This window comes from Callorhinus ursinus, unplaced genomic scaffold (genome assembly GCF_003265705.2).
Source record: "Callorhinus ursinus isolate GAN/ISIS: 27379988/994484 unplaced genomic scaffold, GSC_fseal_2.0 scaffold24, whole genome shotgun sequence".
Taxonomy (NCBI): domain Eukaryota; kingdom Metazoa; phylum Chordata; class Mammalia; order Carnivora; family Otariidae; genus Callorhinus; species Callorhinus ursinus.
In genome coordinates this window covers 10,197,141-10,223,832 of record NW_027397086.1, presented here as the reverse complement: position 1 = coordinate 10,223,832, position 26,692 = coordinate 10,197,141, and the positions used below count along the sequence as shown (strand labels likewise).

Here is a 26,692-nt window from a genome sequence, read left to right as displayed (position 1 = left end):
AAATCAATTTGCAGTCTGTGCAGAACTAAAACTGGGTCTCACCTTGCGGTGCCATCTCCACATTATGCAGATCAAGTCACTGGACTGAAGGGTTTGGAGCTCGCATAGACTGATCTGGGTTCAAGTTCTGGCTCTTGGCCCTTGTGTGACCTTGGGGGTGTAGTTTTTACTCCTCAGAGCTTGGGTTTCCTTGTCCATCACCCCGGGAAGATCATCACCATGCTTCCTCATGGGGTTTCCGTGAGGTCCTGAAGGGCTACATGCAGCCAGGCACTTCATGGCTGTTGGGGATCCTTGCTTCCATTATTATTCGACCAGGGACCCCCCAGTGCCCAAAGCCAGTGGTTTCTGTGACCCAGGCACCCTTGCCACAACACTGGGGTGTTAGAATGTTCACCCACGGGGTGGAAGTGGAAACTGAGGCTTAGCCAGTCTCTGCTCTCGAGGTCAGCAGGGAAGCAGGGGGAAGTAGGGGAGAGCATGCCCTGTTTGCTCTGCTGGGGTTCAGCGGTTGAAGGCAGAGGACGGTTCACTCTCCCATGGCCCAGGCGGTGGGCATGGTGTCCTGTCCACCAGCTTCGGGGCCTGTTGTCTCTTCCAGACCCACAAAGAAAATCCTCTCCTGGGATCTCCCCGAGCCCTGCTGGGCACCGGATGCAGGACAGAGAAGAGTCTAGACCTTTGGTGGGGGCTTACCCCTCAGGAGGAATGCGGTCTCATGTGGGCCACTCCCCTTGTCTGTGCCTCAGTTTCTCCATCTGAGTACGAATCACATCAGGAGTGTGAGTCCCTATCCCACCACGGGTCTGGAGTGGCCTTGGGTGAGCTACTTGCCTTCGCTTAGTTTCTGTGCCTTTGTCTACAAAAAGAGGCAAAATGTTATGATGGGATGTTCATGAAAACAGGAGAGCGTAAAGCTGTAATTGGTACGATTTTCATTGCATTTTATTTTTTATTTTTTTTAAAGATTTATTTGACAGAGAGAGACACAGCGAGAGAGGGAACACAAGCAGGGGGAGCGGGGGAGGGAGAAGCAGGCTTCCCACGGAGCAGGGAGCCCGATGGGGGGGCTCGATCCCAGGACCCTGGGATCACGACCTGAGCCGAAGGCAGACGCCCAAAATTGAGCCACCCAGGCGCCCCTCATTGCATTTTAAAAAGTCTATGCGTGTGGGGGCGCCTCGGTGGCGCAGTCGGTTAAGCAGCCAACTCTTGATTTCCACTCAGGTCATGATCTCAGGGCCGTGGGACGGAGCCCCCCCCCCCCCCCCCCGTGTTGGGCTCTGCGCTGGGCGTGTACCCTTACGGTTCTCTCTCCCTGTCCCTCTGCACCTCCCCACTCATGTGCTCACTCTCTCTCTCAAAAAAAAAAAAAAAAGTCTATGTGTATGTTTGTATCCACTGTTTCAAAAAGACAAAGAAAATTTGCTAAGATGTCCCTAGTCCCTCTTGACACTGGGCTCATGGGTGACTTACTTCTTCCTATATTGTACTTTTGTACTTTTCTTCCCCCTAATTTTTCTACAATGTGTGTCTCTTACAGTAAGCAATCAGCAATGAGAGGCATAAAAAGTGGCTGTGGGTACTGTTCAGGGCTGTCAGAGAATCACACCGAGGCGCCTGTGGACAGATGTGCTGGGTGCTGACCATGCTCACCCTCTCCTCCCAGGGGCGGTCGGGGTTGGCCTGGGGGGCGGTGGTGGTGGCTGCCGGGCTGGCCCTCTGTGGGCGGCAGAGGGACCCGCTGCCTCCGGAGGTCTCCGTGAGGACGTGACCTCAACTCACGTTAGAAGGAAAATAAACTTCTAACTCCAGCTGTCTCCCCTGCTCCCACCTGACCGTGGGCAAGGCACCTGGCTTCTTTGGCCTTAGCTTCCCGAGCCTTAAGATGGGATTCCGTGCCGCCCGCAGCACAGGGGAGTAGTGAGGATCCAATGAAACGGTGGCTTGGCCTCTGTCTTGCCTTCCCTCCCCTGGAATCACCGGAACGCTGTGAGGAGTCAAGCGCTCTGCGCACAAAACTCAGGGCTTTGCTGCAAGATGCGTCGGCAAATGTTCGAACTTATTGTCTCATCCTGCTGCGAACAGCCCAAAGGACCACCTGCAGGTGATCTGAGCCCTCCCAGCCCCCCATGTCCCCTGTTTTCAGGCAGCTTGGACCCCTCCTGATGCCTTCGATATGCTTCCCCTCCCCCTCCATGCTTCTGCCTCACACCCCCCACCCGAAGCCGAGACTGCTCCCCACCTTGGGGTCTTTCCTCTCCCCCACACCCCGACCCTCTGCATCTCAAAATATTTTGAGGCTGAGTTTAAATGTCACCTCTTCCATGAAGCCCTCCCTCCCTGCTTCACCCAGTGGACCTGGGATCTGGTGCTCTCTCTGAGCTACTCTTCTGTATCAGTCTCAACGATCTACTTATGGACCTGCTTCCTGCCCTGAACTAAGAGTTATTGAGGGTGGGGTGCATGTCTTACCTTTCCCCCCTAGTGTCTAGCCAGTGGGTGACAGGTGGGTCTCAGTAAGGCTTTGTTGGAACGGTGGCTGTGACTCACAGTTAGAAGTACTCTTCCCGTCGGAAACCAGCGAGCAAAGGCAAGAGTAACGGTTGTCTTCAGAAGCAGCTTGTCCTCAATCCCATTAGCTCAGCACTCAGCAGGCAGGGATGAAGATGGATTTGCCAGGACACCGGTGCTGAGGCAGAAGCTCCCAGAACTTGCTGGGCCAGACCTTTGCTTGTTATTCCCACTTGTCGAGGGGAAGCAGGTCTGTCTCCATTGCCGGCTTGCCTGTCGGCACCAGGGGCGAGGAAAAGCCCTGACACGTCTGCAGCCCGTCACACACGGCAAGGTGCCTCAGCACAAAGCACTAGTATGTCCCCTTCTTGTATTTGGGCCTCGTGAAAACCCCGTGAGCTGGGCAGGGCCGGGGAGGGGGCTGCCCCCCTGTGTTCAAATAAAGAGGCTCAGGCACAACGGGATACCAGGTTTGGGCCCAGGTTGGATCTGGGTTTTCTGGTACATGACAGGCGCTGTGCTTAGGGAGAACGGGCAGGGCTGCTGACCCATTTTACAGATGAGAACCCTGAAGGTATGAGGAGTGAAGTCTGCTGCAGCCTTGCAAGCAGAGGGCGAGTAAGCTGTAGGAAGGCTGGTGGGCAGAGGAGTGAGGTCCCGAGCTGGAGCCCCGGGCGGCCACATGAAGACTCAGTCTCTGGGAAGCCGGGGGAAGGTCCCTGCAGGAACTGGTTGTGTGAGGCCTGCATGGCGGGAAGACAGGTGTGGGCCACGGCCAGGCCAGGCCAGGTGACAGCAATGTTGGGGCTCTAAGCAGCCTCTTATGTGTGGCATCCCCTTTGCGGTTCTCAGGACCCAGCATGGGAGGCAGGCTGGGGAGGCTCTCCCCAGCACAGAGAGGAGGAGCCCGGTGCCTAGAGGAGATGCTCCTGCGGGCTGGGGGGCATCCTCTGCGAGACTCACAGCACCACCCAGGACTTGGCAATGGGCTTTTCAAATTTGGCACAGTTCAAACCAACTCCCACCATCAAGCACTGCATGAAAACCACAACAGAAATGAAAACCATCTCTTTCTTTGGTTTTATACATATTTAAAAGGACAACCTCTGCTCAGTGGCTCAGAGGCCCCGATCAGTCAACTGAAAGAAGGAAACACCTCGGTTAATTAGGTGACATGAGATTCTGGAAAGCGCCGAAGGTGGGGCCTCTGAGGGAGGGGGAGCGGAGGGTTTATGGCCCCCTCCTCCACCTTTCTTCTCGCTGCTCCTGGGAGCTGAGGGACCTGTTTTCACCTGGAGGTGGTGAAGGGGAGCCCTGCTAGCGGAGGCACAGGACACGGGCCTGCGCGGGCCCCTGCATGCTGGGAAATGGGGCTGCCAGACCCGGGGTGGCAGGTGCTGCGCAGGCCAGCTCGGCCACATGGTGGCACTGAAGGTGACAGAGGAACCTGGAGGCCACAAGGTTCCTGAATGTTTCTAGCACCCCTGCAGCCCTAGGACTCTCCTGCACCAGGAGGCCCAGACCTGGAGGCTTTCTGGGCTGGAAGGAGCCTCAAGGTCTTCAAACCCAAGTCCCAGCTTGATGCCACCCCGCCCTCCCCACCCCAGTACAGAGGCCTTCCTGTCCAGAGAGCCGCTTTGCTCAGAGAGCTTCTTTCCTCCTCCCCCTGCTCACCCTCCATGCCCCAGGCCCGGTCCCTCTTCCCGCCCCATCTTGGTCACAGGCTGCCTCAACATGCAGGGCTGGAGTGACTCCAGTGTCCTGTGGTCAGCGCAGAGGACAACAGTCCTGCTACCGCCTCCTTCTGGACCTTTGTGGGCCCAACCCTGGGCCCCGTCGCTGCCGCCGAAGCTGACAGCCAGCCACAGTCAGTCAGTCCTGCTCAGATCATGCCGGCCCGGGCCATCGCGGTGCCCCAGGATCCTGGGCGCCACGGACAGGACCTCGGTCATCGTACTAAGCCCCCCCCCCCCCAGCGTACTCTGGTGCTCCCTCGGGAGTCAGGTGCGGCCGGCGCGGCCCTCCCCGCCCTAAGCGCTTGTCTCCACGATGCACTTGAGGAACATGGTGTCATCCTTCACGTAGGCGTGCTTGGGCGACTGTAGCCTGTTGAGGGGGAAGAAGAGCGGGCAGCCACTGGCCACGTTGGTCTCACCCTGGGGCCGCTGGAAGGATGCTGAGCTCAGGTCAGGCCGGAAGGCGTCGATGGCATGCTCGCGGTTGTTCTGGTCGAGCAGCATGAAGGTGACCTGCATGGTAGGGGGCAGGTGGGGGGGGGTCAGGCCCTGGGCAGCAGCCCCGAGGGACCCCTGTACGGCCCCTCTGACCCCAGCTCAGGCTGATGAAGAGTCAAAGAAACAACGTAAGGACCGCGTTTGGCGTGTGGCAAGGCCCCCGGGATTGGAAGTCTTCAAGGGTTGCCCTGCGAGTAGGGATCAGATGTTCTTTCCACCAGGAATTCAGAGCCACGGTCAACTCTAGGTGGATGGTTGGGGCTAAAGGTGGGACCAGGCACTGACGAGGAGGCCAGACTCCGTAACCTACGATGCCCCTTCCTGCTCTGGAATGTTTCATCCATCAACTACAGCTGGGATCTCCTGGAGCAAGGCAGAGGGACAAGAACAGACAGGCCTTCCCTGGAGGGGCTGTCAATCCGTGTCCCAAAACACGAACGCGTGCCCCAAGACGCCGAGTGACACAGACCCCCTTCTCTGGCACATGTCCCTGAGACACTCACAGCCGGCCACAGTGGTTTTCAGATTGGACTGCAGTTTAGAAGGCCCTGGGAAGGTTTTAAAAACCCTGACGCTCGGGCCTTACCACGTACTGGAGTGAGACCTAGCCGTTGGGTATTTTCAAACCCTCCCTGGCAGGCCTGGGAACCACTGACCTAGTGACTCATACCCAGACCACTGTGGCATCCCCACCCTGCCCCACCTGTTTGCCCTCTCTCCCTCCACCCCTTCCTTCCCCTCCCCCCTTGCCGGTTCACCTGCAGGGAAGGCCTCACCTCCCCGCTCCTGTCGTCCTTCTAAATATTTTTAACAGATTGTGTTTTTTCGAGCAGTTTTTGGTGCGCAGCACAAGCAAATCTCACTGTAGAGATTTCCCACGCAGCCTCCCCTCCCCTGGCCGGCATCCTGCACCACAGTGGTGCATTTGCTACAAGCGCAGTCCACGGTTTACCTCTGGGTTCACCCTCGGTGCTGTGCGCTCATTCTCTGGGTTTGGACAAATGTGTGATGACACGTATCCAGAATTAGAGCACCCAGAAGAGTTTCACTGCCCTAAAAATACGCTGTGCTCTGCCTCCACTCGACCCCTGGCAACGACTGATCTCTCCCGGTCTCCACAGTGGTGCCGTTCCCAGGACGTCCCAGAGCTGGGATGGTGCTGTGCATGCCCTTTCACAATGGTTTCTTTCACTCAGGGATAGGCCTCTAGGGGTCCTCTAGGTCTTTCCATGGCCTGCTGGCTCGTGTCATTTTAGCAGTCACAATATCCCGCTGTCTCAACGCCCTGCAGTTCATGCATCCACTCACCCAGGGAGGGGCACCCTGGCTCCTTCCAAGCTTTGGCAATTCTCAACGAAGCTACTATAAACATCTGTGTGCAGGTTCTTGAGAACCAAAGTTTTCAGCTCATGTGGGTAAATACCAAGGAGGGTGGCTTCTGGGTCACAGGGTGAGAGTATGTTTCGTTTTGTCAGAAACTGCCAAACTCTCTTCTGTCTTGCATTCCAGCCAGCTGTGAACGAGAGTTCTGACTGTTCCACACCCTCGCCAACATCTGGCGTCGTCGGTGTTTTGGCCATTCTCAAAGGGGTGTTGTGGTAGCTGCCTCCTTCCCTTTCTCCAATTCACACTGGCCCCACAGCACCTCCTCCAGGCAGTTCTCCTTATTTACCCCATCACGTGAATTTCATTGCTACCTGCCTTCCTGGGGCGCTGCTCCAGGCATTTTAGCCCCTGGACTCATGATACCCATGGGCACTAGATGTGGACTCAGGCTCTTGTTTTATAAAAGGTGAAATTGAAAATGCAGAGAGGACCAGGCCCCAGGCTCGCCCCCTCCCCCGCCCGGCCCATACCTTGTTCCGAAAAGGCCAGGGCAGCAGAGCATCGTACTCCCCTCTCATGATCACGATGAAGAGCGACAGGTGGGTCCTCTTTCCCGTCCCGTCTCCGTTCAGGTAGAGACGCAGGCAGAGTTTGTAGCCGTACTTGGCAGTGTAGAAAGCTGAAGTGTGGAAGGCGGAGTCAGCACCGGGGGAGCTGGACCGTGTCCACCGCTCCGACCAGGTAACCGGCATGCCCAAGGTCGGTGGCTCAAAACTAAGCAATCTGGGGCTGGAGCGCAGCACTCGTCTCAATTCTAGAGCGTTAAGGAGGACCAACCGGGCTCCTGGAGATCATCTGGCCCAGTGGCTGTCAACCAGCCGTCTGCACCACAGATTGCCGGGCCCGTAGTTTGACTCCCGAGTGCCGGGCGAGGCCTGAGGATGTGCATCTCTAACAGGGGACAGTGATGCTGCTGGCCCTGGCACCCCACTTTTGACTTAACCAACCTGCACTTTGCAGTGGGGAAACCAAGCCCAGCGAGGGGAAGTGGCTGGGCCCAGTCTCCTGCCTCACAACACTGACCTCTTTCTGCGGCCCTAGGCCAAGTGGCCCCAAGCATGGAAGCTGGGGGAGCCACCTTGGCGAAGGCCCCCGGGGGATGAATCATCCCCTGCTGATTATGCACGTGGGCAGCTGAAAGGGCCAACCAAGTGTGGGGGCCAGTGGCTGTCAGAGTGAGGGCCCCTCTCGGAGGGGCTGGGGTGAGGGGACAGGCCAGGGAAGCAGGCAGGAAGAGGTGGAGGAAGGACGGGCTGACAGTCTGACTCATCTGTCCCCTTACATCTTGGTAGAACAGGAAGTCAGAGACACTGCTTCTTTTTTTTCCTCTTTGGAAAGAAGGTTGGGGTGGGGGGGAGGGCTCTGTGGAGGAGGTGAGGCCACCCCATGAAGGGGGCTGCTCCCAAGGACAGGGGCCCGGCTGCGGGAGCCAGCCCTGCTCTGCGGCTTGGGGCAAATGCCAGTGCCTATGTGGATCCCAGCCCTGTTGGTGGTGGGTGGAAGAGAGGAGCTGATGGACAGGAAGGGTATGAAGCCCGGGCAAATGTGCGAGGCTATTAAAATCGTCATCCGCAGAAATCCTCTTAACAGTCTACCCGCTTACTTAGATGCGCACGTGTGAGAGAGGAAAAGCATACAGGTCTGAGCATTTTACGCACAAATATACATGTCGTTACATCAATGGAGACCAATTAATAAAGAGAAACATCTACTGGGGCACCTGGGTGGCTCAGTCCTTTGCGCTCAGGTCATGATCCCGGGGTCCTGGGATCCAGCCCTGCGTCGTCGGGCTTCTTGCTCAGTGGGGAGCCTGCTTCTCCTTCTGCCCCCACTCATGTGCTCTCGCTTTCGCTCACTCCCTCTCTCAAATAAATAAGTAAAATCTTTTAAAGAACCAAAAACCAAGAGAAACACCTCCTGAGTAACTATGCCTTGCATGATACTGCACCAGGCCTGGGGGCCCCAGAAATGAACGAGAACTTCTCGGATTTGCACAGCACTCACTCCCATGCCACTCACGATCTACAACCACACATTTCACTTCATTCTCCACTGGCCTTATTTCGGACCACCGGCGCTCTGAGGGCAGGGTTCCTACGGTAAGCACCTGTGGGGAGCATCCTCTGCATGCCTCTCATTTCCACAAGCTCTGGCTCAGAGCACTCTCTCTGTCACATCCGAGACCCACAGGAAGCAGATAACAATCTTATTCCTATTTGCAGAATACGACTGACTGATGTCAGAGAGGCAGAAGGCGTGCCCAGTTCAAACAGCCCATGCTCCGCGTGGCTGAGCAGGGAGCCTGCCACCTCCACCTCCACGACCCCAGCGTGGCCGCTGTCCCTGCTGGTTTCCTGGGCCCAGGGAAGCCTGCCACCCCCTGCTGGCCTGCGCCCCTGGGGAGATGGTACCTGGGGAGAAGAGGCTGAGGGTCCTGCCACAGGCTGACTCGTGGCAGCGCCTGGTGACATTGGTGATCTTCCAGAGAAAGGTGCCATCGAAGGAGGCCTCCTCCATGAGGCGGAGGCTCTGCTCCAGCTTGCCCAGGGCCTGGTCTTTCTGAGTCAGGGTCTGCTGCAGCTCCACCACCTGCAGGGAAGCCCATTCAGCCAGGGACACCCAGAGCACAGCTTGGGGACAGGGTGGGGATGGTAGGGTACCGAGATAGAACTGCCCCCAATTTGGCTTCCTGACCACGCCTCCCTCGGGCACGCATATCTGCCTCTGTCCCTGCTGTCCCTCCTGCCTGGACCTCCCTGGCCTTTCTTCTCCCCTGGCCGACTCCTCCTTAGCCATCAGGAGCCTGGCTCACACAGCCCTTTTCCGGGAAGCCTCCCACTACCGCCCCAGCTCCACTGGTCTCTCTCAGCGCTGTTCTGCAGGGCACTTCCAGCAGTTTAAGATACGTCTTTCTGCCCTTCCTACCAGGGAGACGGTTTCCCCTAAGGAAGACTGGGCCCATGCTCATTTTCTCTGTCTTCAGGCCTTGCACGACGCGTGAGGGACTAGAGCCAGGAAGGTTCTTGACGTACTGGAGACACGGCTGCTGGCCTCAGGAGCCCACCTTCTCACTGAGGCAAGAGTTACATGAATAAAGGCTTTACTCGGTCACTCAAACCCACTGCCTTGCTCTTCTGGTACGCTCCCCCCATTGACATCTGAAAAAACACAGACTTATTCTTGGGTGTGCTCAGGTCGGGAAGGAAGGCATGGAAGTGGGTGTCCTTAGAGGAAATTGAGTCCCTAATATTCCTGATGGGAAAGCTGAAGTTCTGAGAGGGCAAGTGACTTGCCCAGAGCCACACAGCAAGTTAACAGCGGAGCTGGACCTAAAATCCAGGCCCAGCACAACATGAGGCAGTGACAGAATGCTGCTGGACAGAAAAAAAAAAAAAAAAAACAGCAATATTAGCATGGTGACTGGTTATATTAGGAAAAGTATAAACTCTGGAACAAGGGAGGGCATGGTCCTGCTCAACTAAGAGCTGTCAGACAGCCGGATTATCTGGAGTTGGTCCGGGACCCCCACTCCGAGTGTGTAGAATCCTATCCTTCAGAGACTGAGCCAGAGCCTATGAAGGCAGCGTGAAGCCAGGTGCTCTGAGGAAGGGGTGAAGACACTGCAGGTGCCTTCCTTCCAGAAGCAAATACTCAGTGACTGCTTCTCCCGGAAGGGCTGTCACAGGGCCTGGAAGGTAGATTTGTTCAGGGGGGCCCAGAAACGCAGGGCCAGGGACAATGCCGGGAAGACACAGAGAGGCTGATTTTAGTTTTGTATAAGGAAGCACTTTCTCATTGTGAAAAATGTCCCCCAGTGGAATGAAATGCTTGGGAAGGGAGTATCCTATCACAGGAGAACTTCAAGCAAAGGAAATGAAGCACACTGGATGGGGGAGTTTGACCTGGACTATAACTGGGATTCAGTGCTCTTCCTAGAGGGTCCCAGAACACAGGACAGATACTTTTTGATGGTGGCGGGGGAGGGGAGGGGAGGGGAGGGAGCAGGGAGAATGCTCAGAAGGAAGGCTGCTGGTCCACTGCCCTGGAGACAAGCCGGGGCCAAGGCCCGCCCCCCCCCCCCCCCCCCCCACCCTGAGCCCACCTCGAAGGGGAGCTTGCCTCCCATGCTCACCCGCTGTTCCAAGCTCAGGATATGCTCCCGGTCAAGCTGGCTCTGGTGGATGGAGGCTGCTAAAGCCAGGTGGGAGGCTTCCACCTCCTTGTTGAGGACAGCGACGATGTTCTCAAACACGCGCAGCTTCCCCTCCAGCTCAGCCAGGAGCTTCTCCTTCATGAAGTGCTGCAGGGCCAGCTCGTCCTGGCTCTCGGAGCGTGGCGCCCGGTAGCAGTCCACCTCCAGGTCCCCTGCCACCTCCACGGCTGCCTGCAGCTGCAGGTCTGACAGATTCTGCTCCAGGGCCATGGGCCTAGACCCCAGGCCCGAGCCCTGCTGGGCCTTCCGCTGATTCAGGAACCCCAAAAGCAGGTTTAGGTGGGTGGTCTGGGAGGTGACCTCATGCTCCTGCAGGAGCTTTCGGCTCCCCTGCCAAGAGAGCGGGGCTGGTCAGTGAAAACGGAGGAAGTTGAGGAGAACCAGGGAGTGGGGGAGAGTCTGGCTACCCAAAGGCTGCCAAGGGAAGTCAGGTCCATTCACCCAGCAAAAGGGAAGATGCTTTGTGTGCTGCAAGAGGGATCTGGATGAGGACCCGGGCATCAGACATGCCCAGGGTGAGCCGGGAGCATCCCAGTCTCTGGAGCAACAATTCTGCCCTGCCTGTGAAAGCAGTGCTAATTCAGGACCACGGAGAGGGGCAGGGGCGGTGAGGGGGGCATATTTTAGCGATACTACAGTGCTCAGGGGAGACATTCAGAAGAACTTCCCCCAGTATGGAGATGATTTACTAGTGGGATTTGTTGCTCCAAAGAGTCATTAATGTAAGGGACATCAGGAGGAGTAGCTTGGTGTTGTGGGAAAATCTGGGAGGGCCTGCAGTGAGGAGATCCGGAGCTCTGGGGCTGTAGTGGACCCTTCTTTCTCACATGCAGATGTTTACCTTGTAGGAGCAGCCAACACCAGCAAAGGGGCACCCAACTTCAGCCTCAGCCTCCTCAGGGTGATCCTGGAAACAATAACCATGTCACCAGGGGCGCCTGGGTGGCTCAGTTGGTTAAGCGACTGCCTTCGGCTCAGGTCATGATCCTGGAGTCCCGGGATCGAGTCCCACATCGGGCTCCCTGCTCAGCGGGGAGTCTGCTTCTCCCTCTGACCCTCCCCCCTCTCATGTGCTCTCTCTCTCTCATTCTCACTCTCTCAAATAAATAAATAAAATCTTTAAAAAAAAAAAATAACCATGTCACCAGATGTTACGGGGGTCCCAATGGCCACCAATGGGGCTCTGCAAAGCACGAGGATCCACCAGGGCAGAAGCTGGGCTGGCCCACATGACTTGGCACATGCTGTTCCTTCTGCCTAGCTGACTCCTTTCCACCTTGCGAGCATCAGCCCTTCCGGGACCCTCCTTCAAAACAGGATCAAGGCCTCTGCTGAGATCTGGGCAGAGCTGCTCTCTCTCCTGTCAGGCTGGGTCTCACCCGGCTTTCCAACCATCATTCACTGTTTGGTTGCCCCCAATGGGCTGGGGGGGTCTCTGAGGGTCCCAGTTGTATTCCCAGTGTGGGGCAGTGTCTATTACAGAGGAGACACTCGGGACATGCTGGTGGCAGGACTCAGCACCTTCTTCCTCCTGAAGCCCAAGAGGGCCTCTCCATCACAATTCCCAACTGCCTCCCTCCTCAGCCATCCACCCGTGACTGACTGAGGCTCGGCTGCCCTGCACCTGCCGTCCCTTCCAGATAATGGACAGCCCGAGGGCAGCAACACCAACAGGACTGAGTATTCAACAGCAACTGGACAATACTGTTAACCTGCTTATAGGTCTGAGGAGTTTACAAAATGCTTTCATGATCACAGTTCTTCCCGGGCCCCTAACAACACCACAAGGAAGGCAGAAGAGGATTTTTGTTCCATTTTACTGATGAAGAAATGAGGCTCACAGAGGGGAAGGAATCTGCCCAAGAAGGAACGGCGAGGGAGAAGCATGGCCACAGGGCTCTTCCCACACCAGATCACCAACTCTTATCAAGAATAAGCCCATGGGAAATTGGCAGGAAATTTTTTCCAAAACGCATTATTTAGAAAGGGCTTGTATCCAGAATATATAAAGAACTGTTACAATTCAATAAATAAGACAAGCCTCCTAATAAAATGGGTAAAATAATGAACAGATACTTCACAAAAGGAGCTATATAAATGACAAGTAAGCCTATGAAAAGATGCTCAACATCACCAGTCATCCCAGAAATGCAAATTATAACAAAACACCACAGTGAAATATACTATCGACTCACGAGATGGGCAAAAATGCAAAAAAAAAAATGATAATACCAAGTTTTGGTGAGGATGTGGAGGAACTTGAGAACACAAAATGGTACAGCCACTTGGGAAAAATTTATGCAAGTATATTGTAAAGTTAAATCATACTTAAAAAGCAACTTTCTTACAAACCATGCCTATACAGTAAGCGTACAACCCACACATTCTATCCCTAGGAATTTACCAAGAGAACCTGAAACACACATCTCTGTGTGTATGTGATGTTCAGGGTAGCTTTACTCATAATAGTCCCAAACTGGAAGCAGTCCAAATATCTACCAAATGGTGAATGGATACGCAGTGTGCTCTATCCATGCTCTGGAAAGCTCCCTGGCAATCAGATGGATTAAAATATGAATAGGGGCACCTGGGGGCTCAGTCGTTGGTCATGGTCCCAGGGTCCTGGGATCGAGCCCCACGTCGGGCTCCCTGCTCCTCGGGAAGCCTGCTTCTCCTCCATCTCCCACTCCCCCTGCTTGTGTTCCCTCTCTTGCTGTGTCTCTCTCTGTTAAATAAATAAGTAAAATCTTTACAAAAATAAAATATGAATAAATGCAATAACATGGAGGAACCTCAAAAGCATTACGCTAAATGAAAGAAGTCAAACGCTACAAGAAGTCAAAGACTGCATGCTAGGACTCCATTCTTAGAGATTCTAGAAAAGAAACTCGAGTGATAGAAAGTAGATCAGTGGCTGCCTGGAGCTGCAGCTCGGGGGACTGCCTAGCCAGGGGCCCAAGGAAGCCTTTTCCAGTGTAGAAACATTCACCCTCTCTGCTGTAGAGGTCACACGACTGTACACATTTCCTGGCATTCATCAAATGGTACACTTAAGAGGAGTGGATTTTATTGCATCTTGATTTTCCAAGGGCTCTGTTGTTTTTTTTTTTTTAAAAGAATGCTCTCATGGGGCAAAACGAAGGCAGATTTGGATGCAAGGGTGGGTGGAGAGGTCTTTGGGGCTGAGCAAATACAAAGCCACCCTAGTTATTCTTCTTTAAAAGTGAAATAAGCAAGAGCTGTGGGTTTAATGAGTACCGTTGGTTTGGGGTACACAGCACAGCTCAGCAAATGGCCAGCCTTTCCTTCAGCCCCTGTCCTGGGCCTTTGAGCACAACTTGTTCCCAAATAGGAATAGGGCACAGATGTTTCACTGGGGCGAGGGCACAAGCACTGGCTTCAGGGAGCGGGCAGTGACACAGCCTCTTCCAGCAGGTGGGAGCGCAGGGCGGGGGCCGGGGGGGCCAACGGAGGGCCTGAGGCTTGGCTGTGGACATGGTTCCTGGGCCCTAAGCTTGAAGTGAGTCATAGGAGGGAGAAAACTAAGGATGGGACTGGAGAGATCACCCACAGGTGGAGGGGCTGGTGTGTGGAAAGCCCACCGCAGCCTGGAAAGCGTGGTCTGGATGCATTACGACGCATGGATGGGTGCGGGCCATGGCCGGCCTCCGGTGGCTGACAGAGGATGGGCAGGGTGACTCGGGAGGACTTCAGATGCCTAGGTGGCCAGCCAGGGGGCCCCCAGGCCCACCACTAGTCCACTACTCCAAGGTGGGCTCCTTGGAGTGCCACAGGGGCTAAGGGGGTGGGCTCTGGAGTCGGCCTGCCGGGGTGCAAAGCCCATTTCAGTCTCTTCACATGCTAGCTATCTGGTCCTAGGAGACTTGTTAACCTCTCCTGCCTCAGTTTCCTTATCTGCAAAATGAGGATAATAGTAGGACACCCCCGGGGCGCCCGGGTGGCTCAGTCCTTAAGCGTCTGCCTTCGGCTCAGGTCATGATCCCAGGGTCCTGGGATCGAGCCCCGCATCGGGCTCCCTGCTCCGTGGGAAGCCTGCTTCTCCCTCTCCCACTCCCCCTGCTGGTGTTCCCTCTCTCGCTGTGTCTCTCTCTGTCAAATAAATAAATAAAATCTTAAAAAAAAAAAAGTGGACCACCCCCCCCATGGAGTTGTGGGGATCAGAGGCGACAATACTGGTAAGCGCTAGCATTAGTTACTTATGGCGGCTGTTACAAAATACCACAAACTTAATGGCTTCAAACACCACCAATTTATTATCTCACAGTTCTGGAGGGCAGAAGCCTTCACATCAGGTGTCAACAGGACTGTGCTCCTTCTGTAGGCTCGAGGGGAGACTCCGTTTCCTTGCTTTTTCCAGCTAGAGGCCGCCTGCATCCCTTAGCTCATGGCCCCTTCCTCCATCTGCAAAGCCTGCAGCACAGCATCTTCCAAAGTATCCAGCCCTCTCTCGTCTCCCTCTTATGAGAACCTTTGTGATGACCCTGGACCCATCTAATTAATCCAGGGTCATCTCTCCCTCTCAATTTAATCCTTGATTTAATCACATCTGCAAAGTCCCTGTGGCCATTGTTATGGGCAGAGCTGTGTCCCTCGACTCATCTGCTGGGAATCCCACCCTCCAGAACATGACTGCATTTGGGGACAGGGTCTTTATAAAGGTAATGAAGTTAAAATGAGGGCAGCAGGATGGCCCTTCTCCGACATGGCTGGTGTCCTTATGACGAGAACACTTGGACACCACGGGAGGATGACAGGATGATACTGGAAGAGGGCAGCGTCTACAAGCTGGGAGAGAGGCCTCGGACGAATCCCACTCTGCCTTCGGCTTCTTGCCTCCAGAACTGTGAGAAAAGACATCCCTGTTGTTCACACCACCCAGTCTATGTGATGGTGGCTGGAGCAGATGAATCCAGCCACGTAAGGTAACATATTCACAGGTTCTGGGGGTTAGGACGTGGACCTCTTTGGGGAACACTGTTCTGCCTACCATAGCAACTCCATAAATGTTAGCCATAAGTAGTAGCTATAAGCAGTGTATTATTCGTGTTTTTATTCCATGGATTAAGCACTGCCCTTGGGGTATCTTTTTTTTTCTTCCATGGCTGTTATATATATGCTTCTCATTTAATTCTCCCATCTTGAACTCTTTTTTTTTTTTAAAGACTTATTAAAAAAAAAAAAAAAGACTTATTTATCAATTTGAGACAGAGAGAGAGAGAGAGAGAGAAAGCATGAGCAGGGGGAGGGGCAGAAGAAGAGGGAAAGGGAGAGAACCTTCCAGCAGACTCCCTGCTGAGCATAGAGCCCGATGCAGGGCTTGATCCCAGGACCCCAAGATCACGACCCGAGCCGAAATCAAGAGTTGGACGCTTAACCGAATGAACCATCCAGGCACCCCTTTCACATCTTCAACTCTTAATAACTAATCCTATAAAACCCTATTTTGCCATTGGATTTCCTCAGGGAGATGAGAACATCCTAAATGTGTTTGTATTTATACTGGACCAAAGCATTCTTGCGTGTTTTTTCACAGGATCCCTGCAGCGACAGGGCAGGAGCAGGTAGGGTGGGATTAGCTTCCTCTCAAGACAGATGGAAAACTTTGAGTTAAGGGCTGGCCTGAGGTCACAGCAAACTCGAACACTGAGGAGCCGCCTGGACCTGGGTCTTCTGGCCCACAGTTACAAGACCTTGCAAGGGTTTGCGGCTTTCTCGGCAGCTGAGCGAGCACGGCCCCGGAGGATCTCGAGGAGGAGGCTGGAGCTCTGAGGCTCCGCTTCTCGTGTAAGTGGGGAATCCGAAGCTCAGGGACGGCCAGTGGTTTGCAGGCGGTGATGCCAGTTCAGGGCAAAGGCAAAGTAGAGGCCGGGGACCTACAGTCCACGACCAGGGTCCTTCCTCCCAACCGGGGAGTCTTCGCCTTACCCAGAGGGTGGCCTCCCTTAAAGGGTGGGGCCGGAGGGGCCGGGAGAGGGAATCAGGCCAGGGCTGCAGAGGAAGAATAGGGCATCTGTCCTGGGCCCAGCCTGGTATGCCTGGAGCCTCAAGCGGCCCCTGTGAGTGGCCCCAGTGCTTGCAAATAGCTAAAAATAAAATCCACAGTGGAATTTTCTCCAAGGAGGAAACAGAAACAGAAAACAAAATCCCAGCCCCGAGGGAACACTTGTCCTTCTGTCTGTGTCCGAGAAGTCTGGGGGTGTGTGTTATTCCCGGCCACCGTGCTCACCCAGGCCCTTTGTGATGGGGTCAGCAGGGGGTGCCATCCAGGCCCCCTCCCCACCACTAGGGGACCTGTGGGCTTCTGAGAATGTGAGTATGAAGAGGGTGCCAGGCACGGCCCCCACTGCCACACCGGGCACAGAGGCTGGCTCGGGTCCTGCTCGGGGGTCAGCTGGTGCTGAGGGGGAGATCTTTCACCGGGATGGGGGGACCTGGTCAGCCTGCCTCTGTACCAGAGCCTGTTTCCTCTTTGGCAACTTCTTTTTTTTTTTTTTTTTAAACATTTTATTCATTTATTTATTTGAGAGAGAGAGAATGAGAGCAAGTACATGGGGGGGGAGGGGCAGAGGGTGAAGCAGACTCCCTGCTGAGCAGGGAGCCCGATGTGGGACTCGATCCCGGGACTCCAGGATCATGACCTGAGCCGAAGGCAGTCGCTTAACCAACTGAGCCACCCAGGCACCCCCTCTTTGGCAACTTCTGCTCAGCTCAACGACCACCTCCCTCCAGGAAGCCCTGCCTGAGTGTCCTAGTTGAAAGCACTCTTGCCCATTCCTGTTTTCCCGTAGCACCTGGTGGACTCCAGTACTCAGGGCTGATGGTGTTATTTAAATCTGCATAAAACACTTGGGGTGACCCACTGAGAGAAGGTGCCACCAGCCAAGGAGGGCAGGGCTTAGAACCTGGGCTTGCTTCCCCTTACGGTAGGACTTGGGTCCAGGTGCACCTTCTCACTGAGCCTCAGTATCTTACCTAAAATCTCGGTAAAACGGGGATATTACTGCCACCATGACACAGGATGTCACAGGGTCGACACACTTCAAGGGACACCGATAAAGGGGAGAAATAGTTACCCCAAGTGCACAGAGACTGGGGACGGACTCCAGAGGGACATGGTCAGTGTCTTCCCACAGATGCGGGCGCACTTCGGGGGGCCGAAGGCTGACTGACTTGCCTCTCGTGGCCCCCAGGGAAACAGAGTCCAGCTCAGTACAAAGGGGAACACGGCGCGAGCGTCAGGGTGCCCCCGGATCGAAGGGGTTGTCTCGTGGGGTCACAAGCCCGCGGCCTGTCGTAAGCCACTGGCGTCCGAGGCCAGCTTGCTTTTGGCCTCTGCGGGTGGTCTCCGAGGCAGGAGAGTGAAAGAACAATCCTCCTCACAGGGTCACGGCAGACAGAACTGAACGTTATTTTCCAGACACCGGGCTGTTCCTTATTTCACTGTCACTTCTAGAAGAAGGTCATTCCAGGCAAGAACCAAGCCTCTAACTAGGTCAACAGTGATCCTTTAATATCTGGGTCTTCTATTAGCTCCTGCGTCCACGGCTGTGAGCGCTTCTGAGACACTAATCTGCAGAAGCCAGAGGATCAGGACTCGTTGATCAGCAGATGGCATGGGCGCCCCTGGGGTTCACCCAGCCGGGCTCTGGCCACCCCACACCTCAGTCCCCAGGTTTACCTGCATGCACAAACTTCAGAGTGACCACATATGCAAAGTACTGACTTCTAATCAGCTGCTTTCCTTTGGTCAAAAGTCCCCCAAAGTTCCCACTGGGGTCAGGAGCCAGAGGAGCCTCTCTAGCCTTTCCGGTCTGTGGCTTTGTGCGGGTCTGGGACCACGGGCTCACGCGATACCCTCCCCCTCCCACCCCCGGCTTTTCCCCATCAGGCGGGGAAGCCGGGGCGGGAGGCCTGCTGCTGCCCTGGCCCCCTGGAGACAGCACCCACTCCTACCCCGAAGGCGGTCAGAGTACCTATAATTCTACCATCAGATCACTTCATTTGATTTAGGGCAGCAAGCTTCCCACTGTGCTCTGCAGGACTCCGGGAGCCCCCAGAGTCCCTCAGGGCCCGGGACAGGAGAAAGAGATGGGATAACTAAAAAGGATGGGGTGCCAGGCTCCTCCTTAATCGGAGCACTTATACTCTCACTGGATTTCAGGTTCACAAAGATGAAAAAGTTAACACCACTGGATTATGAGATTGAAAATCTCTCTTACCTCTGAGATCTGTACAATGAATGTGTATTAATATTGTGAAGAGGGGAAAAAACCAGACAAATCGGAAACAACCTCCCTGGAGCACTCAAGCAGGCAGGAGCCTTAGAAGGCAGGGAGCACACAGCCTCTCTTTTGCAGGCGGAGCCCGGCGGCCCATACAGAGAGCTACATCCGGGTCTGCTGGTGTCTCATGGTTAGCTCACTAAGACGTCCAGACAGGGAGACTTGGGAAGCCATTCCACGGGTCAGTTTATCCAATTAGCTCTTACCACTGTTGCAGAGTGGAACGTTCTGGGAAAACGCATGGGGTCCTTACTATGATTCCCTTGAGGGCCTGCAGGGGAGTGGCTGCTGAGAAGAGGATGGGAGAGCCCTCAAGGCCAGCCCTGGTGGGAGCAGGAAATTCCTCCAGCTCTCTGAAGCTGAGGGGCCAGAAGAGAAAAGGGAGAAGAAGGTGTGAAGGCTTGTCTGCCTCTGGCTTCCTTACAGCCAGCCACGGACAGGTAAGCTGGACATCACAGGCCCTGGGCTGGCCTTGCAGAGCCAATCTGGCTTCTTCATGGAGAAACAGGCATGAACGTGACCTGGGCTGTGCACACAATCTACAACACCATCCCTGGACACCAGGCTCCCAAGCGCTGGGCCATGGTTTCAGGGCAAGGAGGGAGCTCTGGCTGAAAGCAGCCAGGAACCTCACCGAGAGGGAGGGTGGCCAAATGGCGAGACCCTGGGTGCTACAGAGTTTTGTGCTGAGACTCCCCAGTGGGTGTTGGGGCCCGACGTGTAAGACCGGGGGCTAGATTTGGAGCAGTGGTTCTTATAGATTTGGGCAAATACAAGTTTGTTTGTTTTTTTAATTGGAAGATGAACATGAAGATGGTCATTTTTTTTTTTATTTTACCAAGTAAAGACGTTATCAAAAATCCTATCATCGACTATCACCATCATTTCATTTGTACAAAGACATGTATGGGGAGGATATAACCCCAGAGCAAAGGTTGATTCTACGAACGGAAAGGTTTTAGTTTTATAAAAAACTCACTATGATTTCCTTACTTTTATCACTTTATCACGCGCTAGCGGGAATGGACCAGGTCTGGTTGGCTTGTGGGAGCCTCTTCCCTGGACAGACGGACCTGTGAGGGTTCTCCCAACTTGGAAGGGCTAGAGTTCTAAACTGTGGTGCCTGAAAATGTCTCTGTGGCCCCTCACACTTCCAAAGCTGTTTCTTATTCCTAGAAGCACAGCGTGGCAGAGCTTGAGAGGTAAGCTGAGAAGGACTTCTCCCTGTCTGAGGGCATACCAGGGCAGAAAGAACTGTCTAGATCAAGAGGTGACAAACTTCTCCATAAAAGACCAGATAGCAAATATTTTGCACTTTGAATCCTCTATTGCAACTACTCACTGCCACCGTTGTAGGGCAAAAGTAGCTACACACCATGCATGAATGAGTGGCTTGTGGCTGTGTACCAATAAAACCTCATTTATGGACACAGAAGTTTGAATTTCATAAAAATTTTCATGTGTCACAAAATGCCATTCTTTTGACTTTTTCAAACCATTTAAAATATCAAAACCATTCTTAGCTTGTGGGCCAGACAAAACCAGGTGGCAAGCTGGTTTTGGCCTGCAGGCCGTAGCTTGCAGACCCCCGGTCTAGACTGGTGTTCTCACCCTGACTCTGTCACACATCAGCAAGGTGTCTTTGGGCAAGACACTTTGCCACGGTGAATGTCAGGCTCCTCACTGCTTACAAACTGAATTCAGTCCAGACTCTAGACAAGGGGCAGGTTCCTGCCTGGGACTTTGTGGCCAGCTGCCTAATGGCTTCAACCTCGACCGAAGGAGAAAAAAAGCGGTCAAATACCCTTTCCTGGTGGTGCCACGTACCTTCTCCTGAGACACAAGGCTTCCCGGGCTTACAGACTGGGGGTCGTCCCCTCTGCATTTTGGACAGATCTGATCCTCGCTTGTCCTGGGGATACATGAACAAATCCTGCTGAGTGAAGCATTCATGACTTCCTGGCACCAACCTCCATCCTGATAGCTCCAAAAGCCTAGGCCTTGCCCGGTGTGGCGGCTAATGTCAATAAGCCGGCTCGCCACCATCCCAGACCCACCATTCGCAAACCTCAAAAGTACTAGGCACCCCGGATGTCTTCCGGTAGTTTGCTGTGAGCTTAGTTGGCAGCCAAACCTGACCTGGGGTGACCGGAGGCTACCATCACCCTTACTTACCCCACTGAGTGTGACTATTTCTGTTTCACTGCAGAAACACTGATATGCTGGATTATAAGGGACTGCCCCAATCCCCGCTGGAAGAATGACGTAGTAATGCACTGCCTCGCTTTTCTAAAATTGGAAAGAGTCTGAATTCCAAAATACATCTGACCCCAGGGGCTCAGGTAAGGGATTGCAGATATGTGGCTATATACAGGCTTCTTGGCTCCCTCTGTTTGGCTTTGGGTCTCTGATTTTCGGGAATGACAGATGACCACAGTCAATTAGAACGAGAAGGGGCCTCAAAGAACTCGAGCTTCTTAACCAGGAGTGGGTGTCAGACTCTGAGCAGAGCGAAAAGCACCTGCATGCTTTCAGAAAGCTCCCACGTGATGCTGACCCACAGCGATAGCCACTGTCAGGCCCATCCGACACGGCAGGAAAACAAGGCCCTGAGGACTCATGCGTTAGCCAAGAGTAGACTGAGTCAGGAGCCGGGCATGGCTCTTCAGGCCCGGGTCCCTCCAACACCCTGTCAGCTCCGTCCCCTGCTCTGCCACGTTTTGGAGGAATGGGGAGGGAAGCCAAGAGACCCATGGCAAAAGCCTGAGATGAACCCAGAAACATCAGCTCGATGGTACAAGCAGTCAAGCTTTGTTCCCCGCCCCCCAACTGCCCACCTGGCTTTCCCACAGCCACATCCTCTCCCCTCCGCCCGGCCGCCCCTCTGGCAGAGCCTTTGAACTTCACAAGCTTGCCTGATTCAGTCTTCTCACCTTCTGACGCTGTAAAGCCCCAAACAAAGGTCACACTGGGGGCGCATGGCAGAAAATGGGAGCACATCTGCCAGGAATCTGACCTGGGGCAAGCTGACCTAATCTCTCCATTAGGCCTCACTGTCCCCATCTGTACAATAGGCTAATAACAGTATCCACCTTCCCAGGCTCCTCTGAGGATCCAAGGAAAGAGCGCTTAGCCTATAGTAGGCATATAATAGCTGCTTAAGATGGGGATGCTGATGATCATATTAATGTCACACCTGAGTTATTTATATTGTAAATATAAATATACACATATTTTTACATATTCTACACAATACGTGTGATGTATATAATTCTATACATATGTAAAATGTGTATTCTATATAAATATAAATAGGTATTTATATAGAGACATATACAATTTAATATATTCTATAGAAATATATAAATATAGATATCTGTGTGTCCCCTTTAAAAGGGTTGCCAGGCAACAGTACAAGGTGATGGGTGGTATTGTGGAAGGAGATGGATTTTATAGCAGTTTGTCATTTACCAAGGGAGTTTATACTCATTCTTATAAGAACTTTTCCACATACTGTTGGTTGGGCCTTGTCCCAATCCCGGGAGGTAGAAAAGAGCTGTGGAGGCATCTTACAAAGAAGCTGAGGCTTCAGGATGCTGGGCACTCTGCACCAGGCACACAGTCAGTAAGCAGCACCGCTGGGTACAAACACTCTCCCTCCCTCCACCCTGGCCGGCCTCTGCTGCGGGAGCTAACATCTTCCCATGGCTACTTCTCCCTCCATCCCTAGAGGGGCCTGTGCCAGGGACGACAAGGGAAGGGCGTGGAAACAGGCCCTGGGGGGTGAAGTCACCTGCCTAAAGCCACCAGCTCCTCTCACCCCTGCCTCCCGTCAGGGGCCCCTCCCTGACACCTTCCCCCCTGCCCCCCGGCTCCTCCGACCCCTCACCTCACGGTCTCAGAGAGACAGGCTGCACAGCAGAGGGCCCTGGGCTCTGTTGGGTCCTGGCAGACGGTGGGGGGGCACCCAAAGGGAAACTCGTTCTCATCAGGGGCCGGGTGGGGGCTGCTGGCTGGGCCAGACGCCATCCTGGGGTCCCAGGTTGGCCAGGGGCTCCCAGTCTAAGCAACTGTGGGGAGGAGACCAGTCCTGTGGAATCTGTGCTGAGAGAAGAGGTGAGTTCTGTCTGGTGAGCAGGAGTCTGACGACTTTATCTTTTCGCCGGCTTGTGTGGTTCAACGTCACAGCTGAGTCACAGCAGGGATGGGGCAGGAATTACCCTTCGTGGTGCAAAAAATCCCCTGGATGGTGACAAAACGCTTTAGGAGTGTCCAGTCATTCTTTAAAGTGAGAGAGAAAAAGAAAACAAGTCAGAGAGAAAAAAGAACTGGGCCCCAGATTTTCAGGAACTGCAATCAAAGTTTCCCTGTCTGAGCACCTTGGGTGGCTGCTGGCTTCCTCCTCCTCCTCCCTGGGGACATCGGCAGAGAGTCACAGCTGGGGGCTGCTCTGTGTTCCCCGGGACCTCGAGGGAGCCCAGAATTCTCGGTGGGGGTGCTTGCTGCCCTGGTGGAAATCCCCAGGGTTCTGGAGGCAGGTCCAAAAATGCAAGTTCCAGGCACTTTAGCTCTACCCTGGCCAAAGTCTCCCCCAGGTAAAAGTCACTTCCTCACAGTGGGTCTGGATAACCCCATCTGTTAAAAAAAAAAAAGAAAAGAAAAGGACTTGTAACAGGCTGTCTCCAAGGCCCCTCTGGGCTCTAAGATGCTGGGACCCCAATGGCCAAGGCAACCCGAGGCAGCTGGGAGGCTTCTGATGTCCCAACCTTGCCCGTGGTGTTCCTCATCAGTCATGGTGACAACACTGGGCCCTCCCCACTCCTTTGAAGCAAGGCCTCGGGACCATGAACTGCTCAGGGCCCTCCCCACATTTCCCCACTCAGGAAGTCATAGGTGGCCACACACTTGGGTCAGGCGCCGCAATTTCCCCGGCCCTGAGAACAAAGCTCTAAATAAATACTAGGTCACAGGGAGCGGGTGCAAGTGACCTGCTGGGGATTTGACAGCAGGAATTTAACACACAGGCACAGAGAAAGGAGGTGCATGGTCCGAAGTCACAAGCCCCAGGTGGGGGAGTAGCATTAGTACCAGTCTGAGGAACTCCAACCTCTATGTTTCCTACCCTTAGAAGAGAGATGAAAGCAAGGCGACCCGGTGGTGCTTACAGAGCTGGGGTTGGAAGTCAGAGCATCCAGCCTGTTTTCTCATCTACCAAATGCAGGAGATGATCCCTCTACCTCTTCCCATCCTGCTGGATTTTGCAAACTTTTCACAGTGGTTTCAAATCCCGGGCCTTGAGGTCTGACAGATCTGAGCTGGGATCCCAGGTCTTCCATGCGCTAGCTGTGGGTCCTGGGACATGGTCTTTAACTTCTCTGAAACTCAGTCTTGGCATCTGTCAAGTGGGGCAGAATAATGTCTACTTTACCTGACTGTTGTGGTGACCAAGTGAGGGGGTGGGCAGAGGCCTTGCATGGTACATGGCCCAAGCGAAGTGCTTGGAAGGCTCTGACACTGTATCCCAGGGACCGCCACAGCCCTTCCAGCTCCTCAAGATCAAGGGAAAGAATTGAGATGGTAAAAATTATGCTTCTACAGTGTTTCCACATCCATCAACGTTACTTGAGCCTTGTAAGTGGGCAAGGCAGGTCTGATGTCCTCTGACCCTAGAAAAATTCAACCGTCCCCCTTCCCTGGAGCGATATTGGGGCTGCTGGCAAAGAGGACATGGCCCCCTACCGCTGCAGGTGTAAATCGGGACCTCCACCCTCACCCGGGTCAGCTGTGGCCTGGCCCTCTCAGCAAATGACCTTGAGGCCTACTGTGGAGAAGGCCTATCAGAAAGGCACTCCCTTAACCACATACCCCAAGCCTGCAAACTTCCCTGCATCCCCACCGATTCCCTCTTTCCCTTCATTTGGCATAGGCTGACACCTGTCTCCCCATCCAAGTTCTGGGTCCCTTTCTCCCTGGTCCCTTTCCTCTCCCCTCTGTCTTCAATGCCTCCCTCTCTACCAGATCTTCCCTATCAGCATCAAGGTATGCCCTGTTCAATAATAAAAGTTAAGAATAATAGGCACAGCATTTTAGTGCCATGTTAAGTACTTTTAACCACCTCATCTAATCTTCACAGGACCCCTTTGTGGCAGGGAGTGTCTTCATCATCCCATTTTACAGATCAGGCACAAACCGGTTAAGTGACTTGCCCAAGGCCTCACAGATAGTGTGTGGGGACTCCTGAACCCAGAGCCTGTACTCTAACCACACATTCCACCCATATCCCAAAGGCCTCTCCCACATCTACACTCTCTGCACACTTTAACAGAACTTGTAGAAAAGACTGTCTACGCAGAGAATTCCTCACTGGAATCTCCAGAACCATCTCCCCAGGGTTCTCAATGTTGGGGTCACCAGTGCCCAGGGCCTGTCCCAGTTTCTATCTAACCAGCCCTCTGACCAGCCCTTGACCCCATTCTTGGCCCTCCTTTCAAATTCCCTTCCTTCCCTTGGCTTCTGCATCCACTCCGTGTACCCCCACCCCCCACTTCTCTGGCTGCTCTTTATCTTCTCCTCTGAACCTCCATTGGTCCCCTCTCTGTGACTCCACCGCGGGGATCCACAAGGTTGGAGTCTCTCTGCGCCGCGTACCCCCGCCTCCCTCGCCAGCCATCCCCTTGACCTTTGGGGTGCGCCTGGACTAGACCCCTGGAGTCTCGGTGGTCTGCCACCACGCGCCCATCGCGACCCCAACCCAAGCAGAGCCCCCTCTCCCCTCTGTCGCCCGGCTCGATGATGCCGGGTCGCCTGTCTGTGGGCCCCCAGGGCGGGTGACTGTCCCCTCGCCACCCCCATTGCTCCAGGTGCGTGCCCCGTGCCGAGAGCAGTGCAGCGCGGGCGACTAGTCAAGGATGGGCGAGCCCCTGGGCTGCCCCGGCTGCCCGCAGGAAGCGCCGGGGTAGGGAGTGCGGGGGCGGGCTCTGCAGCGGTGGAGTCCAGGTCACGGGCCGCGAGGGGAGGCCTGCACTGGGGGAGCCCCCGCCCGAGCGAGCGGGAGCTGGGGCGTCCCGGGCCGGGGAGCGCGGGGGCGGGGGCCGCGGAGCCTCGAGCGGACCCGGGGTGGGGTGGGGCGGGGTACAGTGCAACCAACCTCGGCGCCGCCGCCGCCACCACCGCCGGCTCCCCGCGGCCCGCCGGGAGCTTCCGGTGGGGCGCCGGGGACGTGGCCCGGGAGGCGGAAGCTGGAGAGGGCGGGGCGGGTCCTCGCAGCCCCCGCCGGCTCCCGGGGCCGCCCCGAGGGCGGGGCGAGCGCCTCTCCCCCGGTGGGGAAACTGAGGCTCGGGGCGGCGCGGGCAGCGTGGGGGCTGACACGCTGCCGTTGCCCTTCGCCGCGCGCCGTGGCCCCAGCGCAAAGGCAGCACTCTGGGAGACTCGGGAAGCGTTCGCAGAGTAAACGAAAACAGACCTGGGACTTGAACCCCACCGGGTCTCCCGCTTGTCTGAAGTCCCGCGTGGGGTTGGGGTCCCCAGTCTTAGCTCTTTCGGATTCCTGCAAAGAGCCTAGCGCAGTGCCGGGCTCGCGCAAGCTTACTGGTTTGGGGCGGTCGGCAAAGAAACGGTACAAAGCTGTTCCAAAGGCGCTCTGCCTTTACAAAACTAGATGTTTTAAGGAACCGTTTCTGATTTCATCTAAACACACACACAGGAACACATATTCTTTATGAATTTGTGTATAGCAGTCAAAATAGTTATGGAACTTAGTGTTGGGAAGGAATTTTTGTTTAAAAGATACAAACAACCTTTATTTTTACGAGTTTGTCAAAGACTCCTCCATCAGACCTCTGATATCTGCAGGATTGGTAGCAGAGGGAGGAGTGAGGCTGCCCACTTTGTTGGTTTTGTTTTGTTTTAGTTACTCAGAGGCATCCATTAAATTCTCTTTATGTATCAGGGTCTCATTTGTGTGTGTGTGTGTGTGTGTGTGTGTGTGTGTGTTGATACCCAACTGGTTATGGGAACTGTGCTTTATTTCTTTGGTTTTGTTT

The 26,692-nt window shown here is 54.6% G+C and overlaps 1 protein-coding gene across 6 annotated transcripts; it reads right to left on the bottom strand.

Moving 5' to 3' along the window:
* Positions 1-979: 979 nt before the first annotated feature.
* On the bottom strand, positions 980-25,925 carry TRAF1 (TNF receptor associated factor 1). Of its 6 annotated transcripts, none has more exons than XM_025888107.2 (10): positions 25,798-25,925; positions 23,773-24,045; positions 23,030-23,285; positions 22,540-22,931; positions 20,478-20,562; positions 11,189-11,254; positions 10,267-10,677; positions 8,546-8,723; positions 6,605-6,753; positions 980-4,763 (listed from the first exon to the last, which is right to left on the bottom strand). In XM_025888107.2, the coding sequence occupies exons 4-10, from the start codon at positions 22,677-22,679 to the stop codon at positions 4,545-4,547; spliced, it is 1,248 nt and encodes a 415-aa protein (XP_025743892.1). In that variant the 5' UTR covers positions 22,680-22,931; positions 23,030-23,285; positions 23,773-24,045; positions 25,798-25,925; the 3' UTR covers positions 980-4,544. The 6 variants fall into 6 exon arrangements, with proteins under 6 accessions (XP_025743892.1, XP_025743891.1, XP_025743893.1 ...); XM_025888106.2 differs by having other exon boundaries at positions 23,816-24,045; XM_025888108.2 differs by having other exon boundaries at positions 23,888-24,045.
* Between the last annotated feature and the right edge of the window lie 767 nt (positions 25,926-26,692).

Bases quoted from the DNA above. Each gene is read 5' to 3' on its own strand.
- TRAF1 (XM_025888107.2), bottom strand. From the start codon at position 22,679: ATGGCGTCTGGCCCAGCCAGCAGCCCCCACCCGGCCCCTGATGAGAAC. The intron at 20,563-22,539 runs GTGAGGGGTCGG...ATGTATCCCCAG, and splicing joins TGTCTCTCTGAGACCGTGAG to GACAAGCGAGGATCAGATCT. The intron at 4,764-6,604 runs GTATGGGCCGGG...CCTACCATGCAG, and splicing joins CCTGGCCTTTTCGGAACAAG to GTCACCTTCATGCTGCTCGA.